The 17718-nt window shown below is 40.2% G+C and overlaps 1 protein-coding gene across 1 annotated transcript in view; it reads left to right on the forward strand.

Moving 5' to 3' along the window:
- The window catches only part of OFD1 (OFD1 centriole and centriolar satellite protein), a 64542-nt gene that overhangs the window by 26653 nt on the left and 20171 nt on the right, over positions 1-17718 (forward strand). The window contains exons 14-15 of the mRNA XM_007457029.1: positions 10562-10692; positions 11231-11342. Coding sequence (XP_007457091.1) covers positions 10562-10692; positions 11231-11342 — 243 coding nt within the window. The remainder of the gene's footprint in view (positions 1-10561; positions 10693-11230; positions 11343-17718) is intronic.

The following is a 17718-nucleotide window of genomic DNA, read 5'->3' on the forward strand; positions in this document are numbered from 1 at the left end:
ATCCATTCTTTTTCAGATTATTTTCCCGTGTAGGTTATTACAGATCATTGAGCAGAGTTCCCTATGCTATACAGTGTGTCCTTGTTGATTATCTATTTTACATATGGTAGTGTGCGTATGTTAATCCCAAACTCCTAATTTTATCCCTCCCCGTCTTTCCCCTTTGATAAGTTTGTTTTCGAACTCTGTGAGTCTGTTTCTGTTTTGTAAATAAGTTCGTTTGTATCGATGTTTTTAGATTCCACATATAAGTGACATCATAAGATATTTGTCTTTTTCTGTCTGACTTATTCCACTTAGTTATGATATTCCCTAGTTGCGTCCATGTTGTTGCAAATGGCATTATTTTGTTCTTTTTATGTCTGAGTAATATTCCATTGTATATATGTAACACATCTTCTTTATCCATTCCTCTATTGATGGACATTTCAGTCACTTCCATGTCTTGGCTATTGTAAATAGTGCTGCAGTGAACACTGAGGTGCATATGTCTTTTCGAATTATGGTTTTCTCTGGATGTATGCCCAGGAGTGTGGTTGCTGGATCATATGGTAGTTCTGTTTTTAGTTTTTGAAGGAACCTCCACACTGTTCTCCATAGTGGTTGAACCAATTTACATTCCCATCAACAGTGTAGGAGGGTTCCCTTTTCTCCACACACTCTCTAGCATTGATTGTTTATAGACAGTTTTTTTAAAGGAATTTTTTTCTTTTTTTTTTTAACTTATTATTTATTTTATTTTTGGCTGAGTTGGGTCTTTGTTGCTCCATGTGGGCTTTGTCTAGTTGCAGAGAGCGGGGGCTCCTCTTCATTGTGGTGCACAGGCTTCTCGTTGCAGTGGCTTCTCTTGTTGCGGATCATGGCCTCTAGGTGTGCGGGCTTCAGTAGTTGTGGCTCGTGGGTTCTAGAGCACAGGCTCAGTAGTTGTGGTGCATGGGCTTAGTTGCTCCGCAGCATGTGGGATCTTCCCGGACCAGGGCTCGAACCCGTGTCCCCTGCATTGGCAGGCGGATTCTTAACCACCGCGCCACCAGGGAAGCCCTGTTTATAGACATTTTGATGATGGCCATTCTGACTGGTGTGAGGTGATATCTCTTTGTAGTTTTGATTTGCGTTTCTTTAAAAACTAGCAAAGTTGAGCATCTTTTCATGTGCCTGTTGGCCATCTGTATGTCTTTAGAGAAGTGTCTATTTAAATATTTTTCCCATTTATTGATTGGGTTGTTTGAGCTGCACAAGCTGTTTGTATATGTTGGAGATTAATCCCTTGTCGGTTGCTTCATTCACAAACATTTTCTCCCATTCTGTGGGTTGTCTTTTCATTTTGTTTATGGTTTCCTTTGCTGTGCAAAACCTTTTAAGTTTAATTAGGTCCCATTTGTTTTTTTTTAATTTTTTAATTTTCATTACTGTAGGAGGTGGATCCAAAAAGATACTACTGCAATTTATGTCAGAGTGTTCTGCCTATGTTTTTCTCTAAGAATTTTATAATATCTGGCCTTACATTTAGGTCTTCAATCCATTTTGAGTTTATTTTTGTGTACAGTGTTAGAGAATGTTTTAATCTCATTCGTTTACATGTAACTGTCCACTTTTCCCAGCACCACTTGGTGAAAAGACTGTCTTTTCTCCATTGTATATTCTTGCTCCTTTGTTGTAGATTAATTGACCATAGGGTCGTGCGTTTATTTCTGGGCTTTCCTGTTCATTGAACTATATTTCTGTTTTTGTGCCAGTACCATACTGTTTTGATTATTGTAGCTTTGTAGTATAGTCTGAAGTCAGGGAGTCTGACTGCTCCAGTTCCATTTTTCTTTTTCTTTCTTTTTTTTTGAAATTTTAAATTTAATTAATTAATTAATTTGGCTGCGTTGGGTCTTCGTTGCAGTGAGTGGGCTTTCTCTAATTGTGGTGAGTGGGGGCTACTCTTTGTTGTGGTGCATGGGCTTCTCATTGTGGTGGCTTCTCTTGTTGCGGAGCACGGACTCTAGGCGTGCAGGCTCAGTAGTTGTGGCACATGGGCTTAGTTGCTCCGCGGCATGTGGGATTTTCCTGGAGCAGGGCTCGAACCTGTGTCCCCTGCATTGGCAGGCAGATTCTTAACCACTGCACCACCAGGGAAGTCCCTTGAGTTGCGTTTTTCTTTCTCAGGTTTGCTTTGGCTATTCAGGGTCTTTTGTATTTCTGTACAAATGAAAATTTTTTTTATTCTAGTTCTGTGAAAAATGCCATTGGTAATTTGATAGGGATTGCATTGAATCTGTAGATTTCCTTGGGTAGTATAGTCATTTTGACAATATTGATTCTTCCAATCCAAAAACATGGTATATCTTTCCATCTGTTTATGTCATCTTCAGTTTCTTTTATCAGCATCTTATAGTTTTCAGAGTACAGGTCCTTTGCCTCCTTAGGTAGGTTTATTCCTAGGTATTTTATTCTTTTTGATGTAATGGTAAATGGGATTGTTTCAGTAAAGGTGCACCTTGACTGAATTCATGGATGAGCTCTAGTAAGTTTTCTGGTAGCATCTTAAGGATTTTCTACGTATAGTATCATGTCATCTGCAAAGAGTGACAGTTTTACTTCTTTTCCAGTTTGGATTCCTTTTATATCTTTCTCTTCTCTGATAGTTTTGGAAGTCCTGTCCACAGCAATGTTGTATCAAAGTGGTGAGAGTGCATATCCTTGTCTTTTTCCTGATCTAAGAGGTAATGCTTTCAGCTTTTCACTGTTCAGTATGATGTTAGCTGTGGGTTTGTCATAGATGGCCTTTATTATGTTGAGGTAGGTTCCCTCTATACCCACTTTCTATAGAGTTTTTATCATAAATGGGTGTTGAATTTTGTCAAAAGCTTTCTCTACATCTATTGAGATGATCATATAGTATTTGTTCGTCACTGATCGATTTGCGGATATTGAAAAATCCTTGCAACCCTGGGATAAATTCCACTTGATCATGGTGTATGGTCCATTTAATGTATTGTTGAATTGATTCAGTTTGCTAGTATTTTGTTGAGGATTTTTCCATCTGTGCTCATCAGTGATATTGGCCTGTACTCTTCTTGTGGTGTCTTTGTCTGGTTTTGGTGTGAGGGTGATGATGGCCTCATGGAATGAGTTTGCGAGTGTTCCTTCTGCAGTTTTTTTGGAATAGTTTCAGAATGATAGGTGTGTTAACCCTTCTCTAAATGTTTCATAGAATTTGCCTGTGAAGCCATCTAGTCCTGAATTTTGTTTGTTGATAGTTTTTGTGTGTGTGTCTTATTTTTTATTGAAGTATAGTTGAATTACAATGTTGCATTAATTACTGCTGTATAGCAGAGTGACTCAATTCTGGATATATATACATTCTTTTTAGTATTCCTTTCCATTATGGTTTATCACAGGATACTGAATATAGTTCCCTCTGCTATACAGTAGGATCTTGTTGTTTATCCATTCTATATATACCAGTTTGCATCTGCTAATCCCAAAGTCCCACTCCTACCCTCTCCCACCCACCCCCACCCCCTTGGCAACCACCAGTCTATTCTCTATGTCCCTGGTTTTGTTTCTCTTTCATAGGTAAGTGTCATATTTTATTTTATTTTTTACTTCTTTCAAGTCACTTAACCTTTTATTTTACTTTTTTAAAATTAATTTTTGGGCTTCCCTGGTGGCACAGTGGTTGAGAGTCTGCCTGCCGATGCAGGGGACATGGGTTCGTGCCCCGGTCCGGGAAGATCCCGTGGGGCGGCTGGGCCCGTGAGCCATGGCCGCTGAGCCTGCGTGTCTGGAGCCTGCACGTCCGGAGCCTGTGTTCTGCAACGGGAGAGGCCACAACAGTGAGAGGCCCCCGTACCGCAAAAGCACAAAAAAATAATTTTTATTGGAGTATAGTTGCTTTACATGTCATATTTTATATTGCACATATAAGTGATATCATATGGTATTTGTTTTACTCTTTCAGACTTACTTCACTTAGTATGATAATCTCTAGTTGCATCTGTGTTGTTGCAAATGGCATTATTTCGTTCTTTTTCATGGCTGAGTAATATTCCATTGTATATATGTACTACCTCTTTTATCCATTCATCTCTTGTTGGATATTTAGGTTGTTTCCACATCTTGGCTATTGTGAATAGTGCTGCTATGAACATAAGGGTGCATGTATCTTTTTTAAGTAGAGTTTTCTCCAGATATATGCCCAGGAGTGGGATTGCTGGATCATATGGTAATTCTATTTTTAGTTTTCTGAGAAACCTCCATACTGTTTTCCACAGTGGCTGCACTGACTTACATTCCCACCAACAGTGTAGGAGGGTTCCCTTCTCTCCACATCCTCTCCAGCAATTTGTCATTTGTAGACTTTTTAATAATGGCCATTCTGACCACTGTGCGATGGTACCTCATTGTGGTTTTGATTTGCATTTCTCTAATAGTCAGCCATATTGAGCACCTTTTCATGTGCCTATTGGCCCCCTGTATTTATTTTTTGGAGAAATGTCTACTTCAGTCTTCTGCTAATTTTTCGGTTCCGTTGTTTGTTCTCTTGTTGAGCTGTGTGAGCTGTTTGTATATTTTGGAAATTAAGCCCTTGACAGTTGCATCATTTGCAAATATTTTCTCCCATTCTGTAGGTTGTCTTTTCGTTTCGTTTACAGTTTCCTTTGCTGTGCAGAAGCTTGTAAGTTTCATTAGGTCCCATTTGTTTATTTTTGCTTTTATTTCTATTGCCTTGGGAGACTGACCTAAGAAAACGTTGGTACGATTTATGTCAGAATGTTTTGCCCCTGTTGTCTTCTAGACATTCTATGGTGTCATAGCCTATGTTTAAGTCTTTAAGCCATTTTGAGTTTATTTTTGTGTATGGTGAGAGGTCGTGTTGTAACTTCATTGATTTACATGCAGCTGTCCAACTTCCCTAACACCAGTTGCTGAAGAGTCTGTCTTTTTTCCATTGTATATTCTTGCCTCCTCTGTCGAAGATTAATTGATCATAGGTGTGTGGGTTTATTTTTGGGCTCTCTGTTCTGTTCCATTGATCCATATGTCTGTTTTTGTGCCAATGCCATGCTGCTTTGATTACTGTAGCTTTGTGGTATTGTCTGAAGTTTGGGATGGTTATGCTCTTGGAAGTCTTTGAATCACAGTTTCAATTTCAATACTTGTGATTGGTCTGTTCTTTCTTTTTTTTTTTTTTTTTTTTTTTTTTTTTTTTTTTTTTTTGGTTCTTTCTTATTTTCTATTTCTTCCTGGTTCAGTCTTGGAAGATTTCACCTTTCTAAGAATTTGTCTATTTATTCTGGGTTGTCCATTTTATTGGTAGATAGTTGCTTGTAGTAGTCTCTTATGATCCTTTGTATTTCTGTGGTGACAGTTGTAACTTCTTTTTTGTTTCTAATTTTATTGATTTGAGCCCTCCCTTTTTTTCTTGATGAGTCTGGCTATAAGTTTATCTATTTTCTTTATTTTTTCAAAGAACCGTCCTTTAGTTTCATTGATCTTTTCTATTGTTTCCTTCATCTCTCTTTGATTTATTTCTGCTCTCATCTTTATGATTTCTTTCCTTCTACTAACTTTGGGTTTTGTTTGTTCTTTCTCTAGTGGCTTTAGATGTAACCTTAGGTTGTTTGAGATTTTTCTTGTTTCTTGAGATAAGATTGTATTGCTATAAACTTCCCTCTTAGAACTCCTTTTGTTGCATCTCATAGGTTTTGGATTGTCATGTTTTCGTTTTCATTTGTCTCTAGGTATTTTTTGATTTCTTTGATTTCTTCAGTGATCCATTGGTTGTTTAGTAACATATTGTTTAGCCTCCATGTGTTTGTGTTTTTTTGCTGTTTTGTTGTAGTTGATTTTTAATCTCATAGTGTTGTGGTAGAAGATGCTTGATACGATTTCACTTGTCTTAAATTTACTGAGGCTTGCTTCGTGACCAAGCATGTGGTCTATCCTGGAGAATGTTCCATGTGCACTTGAGAAAAATGTGTACTCTGCTGCTTTCAGATGGAACGTTCTATAAATATCAATTAAATCCATCTGGTCTCATGTGTCACATAAGGCCTGTGTTTCCTTATTGATCTTCTGCCTGTATGATCCGTCCATTGATGAAAGTGGGGTGTAAAAGTCCCCCACTATTATTGTGTTACTGTCAATTTCTCCTTTTATGGCTGCGAACATTTGCCTTCTATATTGCTCCTATGTTGGGTGCATAAATACTTAAAATTGTTATATCTTCTTCTTGGATTGATCCCTTGATCATTATGTACTGGCCTTTTTTGTCTCTTGTAATAGTCTTTATTTTACAGTCTATACTGTCTGATATGACTATTGCTACTCCAGCTTTCTTTTGATTTCCATTTGCATGGAATACATTTTACCATCCCCTCACTTTCAGTCTGTATGTGTCCCTAGATCTGAAGTGGGTTTCTTGTAGACAGCATATATATGGGTCTTGTGTTTGTATCCATTCAGCTGGTCTATCTTTTGGTTGGAGCATTTAATCCATTTACATTTAAGGTAATTACTGATATGTACTTACTGACGTTTTGTTAATTGTTTTGGCTTTGTTTTTGAAGGTCTTTTTTCTTCCCTTCCTCTTTCGTTCTCTTGTGACTTGATGTCTGTCTTTAGTGTTGTGTTTGGATTGCTTTTTCTTTTTTGTATGTGTATCTATTGTACATCTTTGGTTTGTGGTTCCTATGAGGTTTTGATATAGCAGTCTGTATATGTACAAGATTGCTTTAAGTTGCTGGTTTCTTAATTTCCAGTGCATTTCCAATATCCTGCATTTGTATTCTCCTCTTCCCATGATTGCTGGTTTTGATAACATATTTGTGTGGGGGTGATTTCCTACCTTTGTTTTATGTTTGCCTTTACCGATGAGCTTTCCCATTCATAATTTTCTTGATTCTAGTTGTGGCCTTTTCTGCCTAGAGAAGTTCCTTTAGGATTTGTTGTAAAGCTGGTTTGGTGATGCTGAATTCTCTTAGCTTTTGCTTGTCTGTAAAGCTTTTGATTTCTCATTGAATCTGAATAAGAGCCTTGCTGGGTAGAGTATTCTTGGTTGTAGGTTTTTCTCTTTCATCACTTTAAATATATCTTGCCATTCCCTTCTGGCCTGCAGAGTTTCTGCTGAAAAATCAGTTGATAACCTTATGGGAATTCCCTTGTATGTTATTTGTTGCTTTTCTCTGTTGTTTGTAATATTTTATCTTTGTCTTAAGTTTTTGGTCAGTTTGATTAATATGTGTCTCGGTGTGTTCCTCCTTGGGTTTATCCTGTATGGCGCTCTCTGTGCCTCCTGGACTTGAGTGTTTCCTTTCCCATGTTAGGGAAGCTTTTGGCTGTTAGCTCTTCAAATATTTTCTCAGCCCCTTTCTCTCTCTTCTCCTTCTGGGACCCGTTTAATGCCAGTGTTGTGGATTTAATGTTGTCCTAGAAGTCTCTTAGACTGGCCTCATTTCTTTTCATTCTTCTGTCTTTATTCTGTTCCTCAGCAGTGATTTCCACCAATTTGTTTTCCAGCTCACTTAGTCGTTCTACTGCCTCATTTTTTCTGCTGTTGATTCCTTCTAGTGTGTTTTTCATTTCAGTTATTGTATTGTTCATCTCTGTTCATTAAAGCTTCTAACTCTTTATTAAACGTTTCTTGTATCCTCTTGGTCTGTGTCTCCATTGCTTTTCCTCTTGGTCTTGGATCATCTTTACTATCATTACTCTGAAATCTTTTTCAGGTAGGTTGCCTATCTCCACTTCACTTAGTTGTTCTTGTGGGGTTTTATCTTGTTCCTTAGTCTGGAAGATATTTCTCCACTGTCTGGTATTGTCTCACTTGCTGTGCTTTTGTGGTCTCCATTCCTGAGGCCGTAGGATTGTAATTTTTCTTGGTTCTGGTGTCTGTCCCCTGGTGGGTGAGGTTGGTCCAGGGGCTTGTGCAGGCTTTCTGGTGGAAGGAACTGGTGCCTGCACACTGGTGGGTGGAGCTGTGTCATGTCCCCCGGTGGGCAGGGCCATGTCAAGGGGTATGTTTATAGGTGGCTCTTGGCTCAGGACTTCAGACAGCCTGTCTCCTGATGGGTGGGGCCGTGTTCCCACCCTGTTCATTGTTTGGCCTGAGGCGTCCCAGGACTGGAGCCTGCAGGCTGTTGGGTGGGGCTGATCATTGGTGCCAAAATGGAGACACCCCCCACCCCCCACCCCCGGGAGAGCTCACGCCCAAGAGTTTTCCTTTGGGCCCCACGGTGAGCCACAGCCGACCCCCGACTCTGCCGGAGACCCTACAGTACCTGCAGGTAGCCCAGGCTCTTATGAAGTCACTGCTTTGCCCTGGGTCCCAGTGCACATGAAACCTTGTGTGCAGCCTCTAAGAGGGCCGTCTGTTTCCCTCAGTCCTGAGGAGCTCCTGCACTCAAGCCCTCCTGGCCTTCAAAGCCAAATGCTCTGGGGGCACCTCCTCCTGATGCCAGGTCCCCCAGGCTGGGGAGCCTGACGTGGGGCTCCAGACTCTCACTCATATGAGAGAACCTCTGTGATAGAATTATTTTCCAGTTTGTGGATTGCCCACCTGGAAGGTATGGGATTTGATCATAATGCAAAAGTGAACTTCCTACTGTCTCACTGTGGCTTCTTCTTTGTCTTTGGGTGTAGAATATCTTTTTTGGAAGGTTCAAGTCTTTTTTGTCAGTGGTTGTTTAGCAGTTAGTTGTGATTTGGGTGTTTTCACGAGGGGAGGTGAGCTGAAGTCCTTTTACTCCATCATCTTGTCTCTCCCGCCAGTCCTGAAGAAACATTTTAAAACTGTCCGAATTTGCCCCTCCAGATGGTACCGGGCTTCCCTTGCCCTCTGACTGCTGGTCAGGTGTGCCGAGTGCCCGCAAGCACTGGGAGGGAGGGAGGAGAGAGGTCAAGGTTGTTTGCCCTCCTGCCGCCTCCATATACAGCGTCCCTGGGCTGGCCCTGCGCCTTTCAGCCATGCAAGTGTTTGTGGGATGGCCTCTCTAGCATTCTGCAGCAGCTCGCTCTCCAGTTCTGGGAGTTCCTGCCTCCCCGGCCCTCTAGGCCCAAGGGCTACAAACAGCATGGCTCTGCTAGTAGCTTAGGGAGCTATGCCATCCTTTGTGGCTATGGACCCAGCCTAAATCAGTCTGTATTGAAGGGTTCTCCGATGACCTGAATTGGGCGTGTTGTCTGTTTTCTGCCTGGACCCTGAGAGCCGCTTACAGATGTACAGATCGAATTGGACCTCAGGGCAGTCATTGACAGGTTTTGATTGAGCACTCCTTATCTGCCTCTGTAGGGAGAAGAGGCAGGCTTTCAAGTTAATTTGAGGATTTGAAAGAACTGTATTACATGGAGAAGGATGTGAGAATAGTAAAATTTGCATTTATGTCCATTAAATTATTTTGTTATGAAATTTGTGAGTCAGAATTGCTTGTAGTCCATTTGATAGAATTAATACAATATTGTATGCATACAAAAAAAGGAAGAACAATTTGAAACTTGTTTGGCTGCTTTTAAAAGTCAAGCGACAGAAGTCAGAAAGAGAAAGACAAATATAATATTGCTTGTGTGAGATCTAGAAAAATGGTACAGATGTGACCTTATTTGCAAAGCAGAAATAGAGACACAGATGTAGAAAACAAACTTACAGTTACCAAGGGGGAAAGGGGGTGTGGGATGAATTGGGAGATGGGGATTGACATATATACACTACTATGTATAAAATAGGTAACTACTGAGAACTGACTGTATAGCACAGGGAACTCAGTGCTCTGTATTGACCTAAATGGGAAGGAAATCTAAAAAAGAGTGGGTGTATGTATAACTGACTCACTTGGTTGTACAGCAGAAACTAACACAATATTGTAAAGCAGCTGTACCCCAATTTAAAAAAAATAGGTAAACAATAAGGACGTACTATATACCACAGGAAAGAATACTCAGTATCTTGTGATAACCTATAATGGAAAAGAATCTGAAAAAGAATATATAGGGCTTCCCTGGTGGCGCAGTGGTTGAGGGTCCGCCTGCCGATGCAGGGGACGCGGGTTCGTGACCCGGTCCGGGAGGGTCCCACATGCCGCAGAGCGGCTGGGCCTCTGAGCCGTGGCCGCTGGGCCTGCGTGTCCGGAGCCTGTGCTCTGCAACGGGAGAGGCCACAACAGTGAGAGGCCCCCGTACCGCAAAAAAAGAAAGAAAAAAAAGAATATATATTATGTATATGTATAACTTAGTCCCTTTTCTGTACGCTTGGAACTAGCACAACATTGTAAATTAACTAAACTTCAATTAAAAAAAAAAAGTCAAGGGCTTCCCTGGTGGCGCAGTGGTTGAGAGCCTGCCTGCCGATGCAGGGGACACGGGTTGGTGCCCCGGGCCGGGAAGATCCCACATGCTGCGGAGCGGCTGGGCCCGTGAGCCATGGCCGCTGAGCCTGTGCGTCCGGAGCCTGTGTTCCGCAATGGGAGAGGCCACACCAGTGAGAGGCCCGCGTACCGCAAAAAAAAAAAAAAAAAAAAAGTCAAGCGAAATGAGAACACTTCAGGTTGGTAATGACCAGGCTCTTCTACCTTCTTAGGCATAGCTCAGCCATCTCCTAAACTGCTGATTTTTCAGAAAGAATTAAAGAAAGCAGAAAATGCTATCACCTTGGAGCATAAGGAGTTTGAAACCCAGAAACAAGCTCTGCAACAACAACTACAAAGTGAAGTGAGTATTTCTCCTTGAGCCACCCAGGGGTCAGGCCAGTCCACTGCATAGACGTGTGAACTTGGCACACACCACACTGGTGTAAGTGGGATTTATTTTAACATCAGATATCCCTTAAGGTGCTAAAGGATGTCCTTTCTCCTCTGAGAGAACTGTCCAGTGGTCGTGTGACTTTATATTCATAACAGTCACAAAATCCAGAGGCAAGCAAACTCACTTACACACAGAATTTTCCAAGTCCTGATGGTGCCCACAGTGGAAGTGTCTCGATTCTCACCCTGTGACTTGGAAATACTGCTGCCCTGTCTCTGGTGTCCTCCCATGCCCTGGAGTAGCTGCTCTGACGTGCGTGTAAGAAGAAATGGAAACTTGCATCGTCGGTCATCATTTTAAAGGGACCCTGTGGGTTACGGGTATAAACCTTCTCAGAATTGGCAAAACAAAGAGAGAGAATAAGCCCAATGAGAGAATTGTTCCCTTTGAAGTGAGCTGTGCTTTGTTTTATGTTGATTTCTTTTTCTTCTCTAATTCTCTGCAGATTGAGCGCTCTGCCCAGCTGAAGGCCCAGATATTAGAATACGATGCTTCTGTCAAGAGGTTAACTGTGCAGGTTACCGATTTAAAATTGCAACTGAAACAAACTCAGATAGGTTAGAGACATTTTTAATCTGTGTGTGTGTGTGTGTGTGTGTGTGTGTGTGTGTGTATGTATGTGTAAAACTTCTGACATTTGTGGAAATGTAATAATTGTTACTCATTGAATTTTTAGTAATTCTCATAGTAGAGGTAAAGCCATAGAGCCATGGGCCATCTTAGAAGTCAAACTCCCTGTCCATTTCACAGATACCAGCCAGGTCGTCAGCTGAAGTGACTTGCTTTCACAGGTGCCCCATGCTTGGGGGAGCCTCATACCCCAGATAGGAAAGGTGTGGTAGTGATGCAGAGGCCCCCAAATTTATCCTGGACCTAGGCTTTCCTGTTTTATTTGCTACCCTGATAATAAGAGCAGTCTACTCTTCAGTGGTTTTATATACTCCTTGACAGGTGTATATACCTGTGGGAGAAGCAGAGTGCCCTGGCAAAAAGAGTGCTGCTGCTGGAATCAGAAAATTTGTTTTGTACCCCAATTTTGAAGTTAGTTGTTTGGCCTTGGACATGTTGCTTTTAACTTTCTTGGGCCTCAGTTGCCCCCTTTGTAATGAGGATAATAATACCTTTTGTGCCATGGAGGACGAAGGGGAAAGGTGATTGGCTCCAGTACAGTGCCTGGGGCATATGAAACACTGGGGAGATGGCCACTGCTACCATCTGATTACTATGTCTTCCTGTGGATGCGTGACATCTGCCCCTCCTCCTTCATAACAAGTGTTCTGAGGCTTAGACACTTCCTTTAGCTGCTTCCAAGCTCATTGGAAGTTCCTGAGTGTTCGTGATTTTGAGCTTTCCTCAGTTCCTTCTTCCCACTCAGGCCCTTGGCCCCTTCTCCCCACGCCACTTTTATTGTGGTCTCTTTACTCATCTCTACTCTTTTCTGTTCCTCATTTTCTCTCCACAATTCTGCCTTTGCCAAACTGCCCACAGCTGAAACCTGTACCAAGCTCCTGTCATTAGAAATAGTTTAATGAGGTTGGAAGCTTCTGGAACATGGGCATTACAAGCATCTGTCCCGTGGCATCATCAAGGTGGCTTTGCAGGAGAGGAGTGGTCACATTGACTGGGTTTGCATTAGGCCAGCGCAGTGGCTCGATGCCTCGCTAACTGGGGGATTCAGCCGCAGTCCCCCATCCGTGACATGGGAGCCGTGAGAGTTCTGGGCCCACAGTGGTGGCCTGACCGCATGTCCTCCTTATCTGAGACTCAGGCTGTATGCAGTGGATTTTGCCGCAGCCCTGGCAGTTCGGGGGCGGCATCCTGTAGTGCGACGCGTTCATTATTTTGAAGTCAAATGTGTGAACATTCATGCTGGGTGAAATAATTAAAGATTATAAATGGGTTTATATCAGCTCAGGTCTGATTTTTCAACCACATGAGTTCAAGTCTGGTTAGGCTTTGTCCCCTAATACATTGTAAATACCTTTTCAGTTCTCAAAGCTTTTAGATTTCAAGGTCGTGCATAATGGATTGTGAAATAATAACATGCGTTACGAATGAAGGCATATGAAGCAGTAGCTGGTACACATGAGCTCTCAAGTGAATGTTAATAATTACTGTTATGACCGTGCTTTCACAAACTATTTTATTATTTTTATTTATTGAAGTATAGTTGATTAACAATGTTAATTTCTGCTGTACAGCAGAGTGATTCAGTTACACGTATATATATATTCTTTTTGATATTATTTTCCATTATGGTTTATCATAGGATACTGAATATAGTTTCCTGTGCTATACAGTAGGACCTTGTTGTTTATCCATTCTATATATAATAGCTTACATCTGCTAACCCCAACCTCCCATTCCATCCCTCCCCCAACCCCCTCCCTCTTGGCAACCATAAGTCTGTTCTCTTTGCCCATGAGTCTTTCTGTTTCGTAAATATGACACAATTGAACACATCTTAGATTCCACATGTGGTATCACATGGTATTTGTTTTCTCTTTCTGACTGCCTTCACTTGGTGTGATATTCTCTAGTTGCATCCATGTTGCTGCAAGTAGCATTATTTTGTTCTTTTTTTTTTTTTTTTACAGCTGAGTGATATTCCATTGTGTGTGTGTGTGTGTGTGTGTGTGTGTGTGTGTGTGTGTCTACCACATCTTCTTTATCCATCCGTTGATGGACATTTAGGTTTCCATGTCTTAGTTCTTGTAAATAGTGCTGCTATGAACTTATGGGTGCATATATCTTTTTGGATTAGAGTTTTGTCTGTATACCTGCCCAGGAGTGGGATTGCTGGATCATATGGTAATTCTATTTTTACTTTACTGAGGAACCTCCATACTGTTTTCCATAATGGCTGTACCAACCTACATTCCCACCAACAGTGTAGGAGGGTTCCCTTTTCTCCACACCCTCTCCAGCATTTGTTATTTGTAGAGTTTTTAATGATGGCTATTCTGAGTGGTGTGTGGTGGTACCTCATTGTAGTTTTGGTTTGAATTTCTCTAATGATTAGTGATGTTGAGTATCTTTTCATGTGCCTATTGGCCATTTGTATTTCTTCTTTGGAGAAATGTCTACATAGGTCTTCTGCCAGTTGTTCGATTGGGTTGTTTGTTTTTTTTGTTGTTGAACTGTATGAGCTCTGTGTATATTTTGGAAATTAAGCCCTTGTTGGTCGCATCGTTATCAAATATTTTCTCGCATTCTGTGGGTTGGCTTTTGTTTTATGGTTTCCTTTGCTGTGCGGAAGCTTGTAAGTTTGATTAGGTCCGTTTGTTTATTTTTGCTTTTATTTCTATTGCCTTGGGAGACTGACCTAAGAAAACATTGGTACGGTTTATGTCAGAGAATGTTTTGCCTGTGGTCTCTTCTAGATATTTTATGGTGTCATGTCTTATGTTTAAGTCTTTAAGCCATTTTGAGTTTATTTTTGTGTATGGTGAGAGGGTGTGTTCTGACATCATTGATTTATATGTAGCTGTCCAACTTTCCCAACACCACTTGCTGAAGAGTCTGTCCTTTTTCCGTTGTATAAGTATATTCTTGCCTCTTTTGTTGAAGATTAATTGACCATAGGTGTGTGGGTTTATTTCTGGGCTTTTTATTCTGTTTCATTGATCCATATGTCTGTTTTTGTCCCAGTACCATGCCGTTTTGATTACTGTAACTTTGTAGTATTGTCTGAAGTCTGGGAGGGTAATGCCTCCTGCTTTGTGTTTTTGCCTTAGGATTGCTTTGGCAATTATGGGTCTTTTATGGTTCTATATAAATTTTAGGATTATTTGTTCTAGTTCTGTGAAAAATGTCATGGGTCATTTGATAGGGATCGCATTAAATCTGTAGATTGCTTTGGGTAGTATGGCCATTTTAACAACATTCTTCCAATCCAAGAGCATGGGATATCATTCTGTTTCTTTGAGTCATCTTCAGTTTTCTTTACTAATGGTTCATAATTCTCAGCGTGTAAGTCTTTCACCTCCTTGGTCAGGTTCATTCCTAAGTGTTTTATTTTTTGAGGTGTGATTTTGAAAGGTATTGTTTTTTTACATTCCCTTCTGTTATTTCATTGTTAGTGTAAAGAAATGCCACAGATTTCTGTTTGTTAATCTTGTATCCTGCTACCTTGCTGAATTCGTTTATCAGTTCTGGTAGTTTTTGTGTGGCGTCTTTAGGGTTTTCTGTATATGGTATCATGTCACCTGAATATAGTGACAATTTTACCTCTTCCCTTTCAATTTGGATACCTTTTATTTCTTTGTCTTGTCTGATTGCTGTGGCTAGGACTTTCAGTACTATGTTGAATAGAATGGGTGAGAGTGGGCATCCTTGAGTTCCAGATTTTAGCAGGAAGGCTTTCAGCTTTTCACTGTTGAGTATTACATTGGCTGTGGGTTTGTCATAAGTAGCTTTTATTATGTTGAGACATGCTCCCTCTATACCCACTTTTGGTGAGAGTTTTTATCATGAATGGATGTTGAATTTTGTCAGATGCTTTTTCTGCATCTATTGAGATGACCATGTGGTTTTTGTCTTTTCTTTTGTTAATATGATATATCACGTTGATTGATTTGCGTATATTGAACCATCCTTGTGAAATTGGGATGAATCCCACTTGGTCGTGGTGTATGATCTTTGTTTGTGTTGTTGTTCGGTTTGCTGATAGTTTGTTGAGGATTTTTGAATCTATATTCATCAGAGATATTGGCCTGAAGTTTTCTTTTTTGGTGGTGTCTTTGTCTGGTTTTGGTATCAGGGTGATGGTGGCTTCATAGAATGTCTTTGGGAATGTTTCCTCCTCCTCAAATTTTTGGAAGAGCCTGAGAAGGGTCAGTATAAATTCTTCTTTGTATGTTTGGTAGAATTTGTGTGTGAAGCCATCTGGTCCTAGACTTCTGTTTGTAGGGAGTTTGTTGACTACAGTTTCTATTTCACTTCTGGTATCCGTCTTTTGAAATTCTTTATTTCTTCTTGATTCCATTTTGGTGGGCTATATGTTTCTAGAAAGTTGTCCAGTTCTTCTAGGTTGTCAAATTTGTTAGCATATAATTGTTCATAGTATTCCCTTAGGGTTTTTTGTATTTCTGTGGTATTGGTTGTTATATCTCCTTTTTCCTTTCTTTATTTTGTTTCGTTGGGTTCTCTGTCTTGGTGAGCCTGGCCACAGGTTTGTCAATCTTGTTTACCCTTTCATAGAACCAGTTCTTGGTTTTATTGGCTTTTTCCATTTTTTTAATCTCTTTTATTTATTTTCTCGCTCATCTTTATTATTCCTTCCTTCTGGTGACTTTAGGTTTTGTTTGTTCTTCTTTTTCTAATTTTTTTAAGTGGTAGGTTAGGTTTTTTATTTGACACTTTTCTCGTTTTTTTTGTTTTTTTGTTTTTTTTTGAGGAAGGCCTGTATCACTATGAACTTCCCTCTAAGAACTGCTTTTGCTATGTCCCATAGATTTTTTTATGGTTCTGTTTTCATTGTCATTTGTCTCAAGGTATTTTTTAATTTCCTCTGATTTCATCATGGATCCATTGCTTTTTTTTTTTTTTTTTTTGTGGTATGTGGGCCTCTCACTGTTGTGGCCTCTCCCATTTGTGGAGCACAGGCTCCGGACGCGCAGGCCCAGCGGCCACGGCTCACGAGCCCAGCCGCTCCGCGGCATGTGGGATCTTCCCGGATCGGGGCACGAACCCGCGTCCCCTGCATTGGTAGGTGGACTCTCAACCACTGCGCCACCAGGGAAGCCCGATCCATTGCTTTTTTAGTAGCGTGTTGTTTAGTCTCCATGTAATCGTTTTTTCTCATTTCTTTTTCTGTGGTTGATTTCTAGTTTCATGCCATTGTAGTCAGAAAAGATGCTTGAGATAATCTCTGTACTCTTAAATTTGTTGAGGCTTTTTTTGTGCCCTAGTATGTGGTCAATCCTAGAGAATGTTCCATGTGCACTTGTGAAGCGTGTGTATTTTGGTTTTCTTTTTGTTTTGTTTTGGATGTAGTGTTCTGAAACTATCAGTTAAGTCTAACTGTTGTGTTGTTTAGTATCTCTGTTGCCTTACTGATTTTTTTTTTTTGTCTACAAGATCCATCCATTGATGTGAGTGGGATGTTAGTCTCCTACTGTTATTTTTGTCAGTTTCTCCCTTATGTCTGTTAGTATTTGTTTTATGTATTTGGGTCCTGCTCTATTAGGTGTATATATGTTGATGTCTGTAAAATCCTCTTGTATTGATCCTTTTATCATTGTATAGTGTCCTCCTTTATTTTTCTTTATGACCTTCATTTTAAAGTCTATTTTGTCTGATGTGAGTATTGCAACCCCTGCTTTCTTGTCATTTCCATTTGAATGAAATATCTTTTTACATACCCTCACTTTCAATCTATGTGTGTCCTTTGCCCTAAAGTGGGTCTCTTCTAGTCAGCCTATTGTAGGCTCTTGTTTTCTTTTTAATCCAATCTGCCACTTTATGACTTTTGATTGGAGCATTCAGTCTGTTTACACTTAAGATGATTATTGATAGATATGTATTTATTGCAGTTTTAAGCCTTGTTTTCCCATTGATTTTATATTTGTCCATTTGTTTTTGTTTTTCCTTGTGTGGTTTGATGATTTTCTTTTGTATTATGCTTACGTTCTCGTTTTTGTTTTCTGTGAATCTGTTGTATGTTTTTGATTTGTGGTTACCCTGTTTTCAAGTATGTTAACCCCATTCTGTATCTACTTGCCTTAGACTGGTAGCCATATAGGCTGAAACGCATTCTAGGAAATGAAAAAATAATCTACATTTTCTTAATCTCCTCCCCCACATTTTAAGATTTTGATGTCCTCTTTTACATCTTTATATTCATTCTTTTGCTGTTCATTGTGGTTATCGTCATTTCACAGAATTTTTTTTTTTTTTTTTTTTTTTTTTTTTTTTTTTTTTTTTTTTTTT

Source organism: Lipotes vexillifer, unplaced genomic scaffold (genome assembly GCF_000442215.2).
Source record: "Lipotes vexillifer unplaced genomic scaffold, Lipotes_vexillifer_v1.1 scaffold222, whole genome shotgun sequence".
Lineage (NCBI taxonomy): Eukaryota > Metazoa > Chordata > Mammalia > Artiodactyla > Lipotidae > Lipotes > Lipotes vexillifer.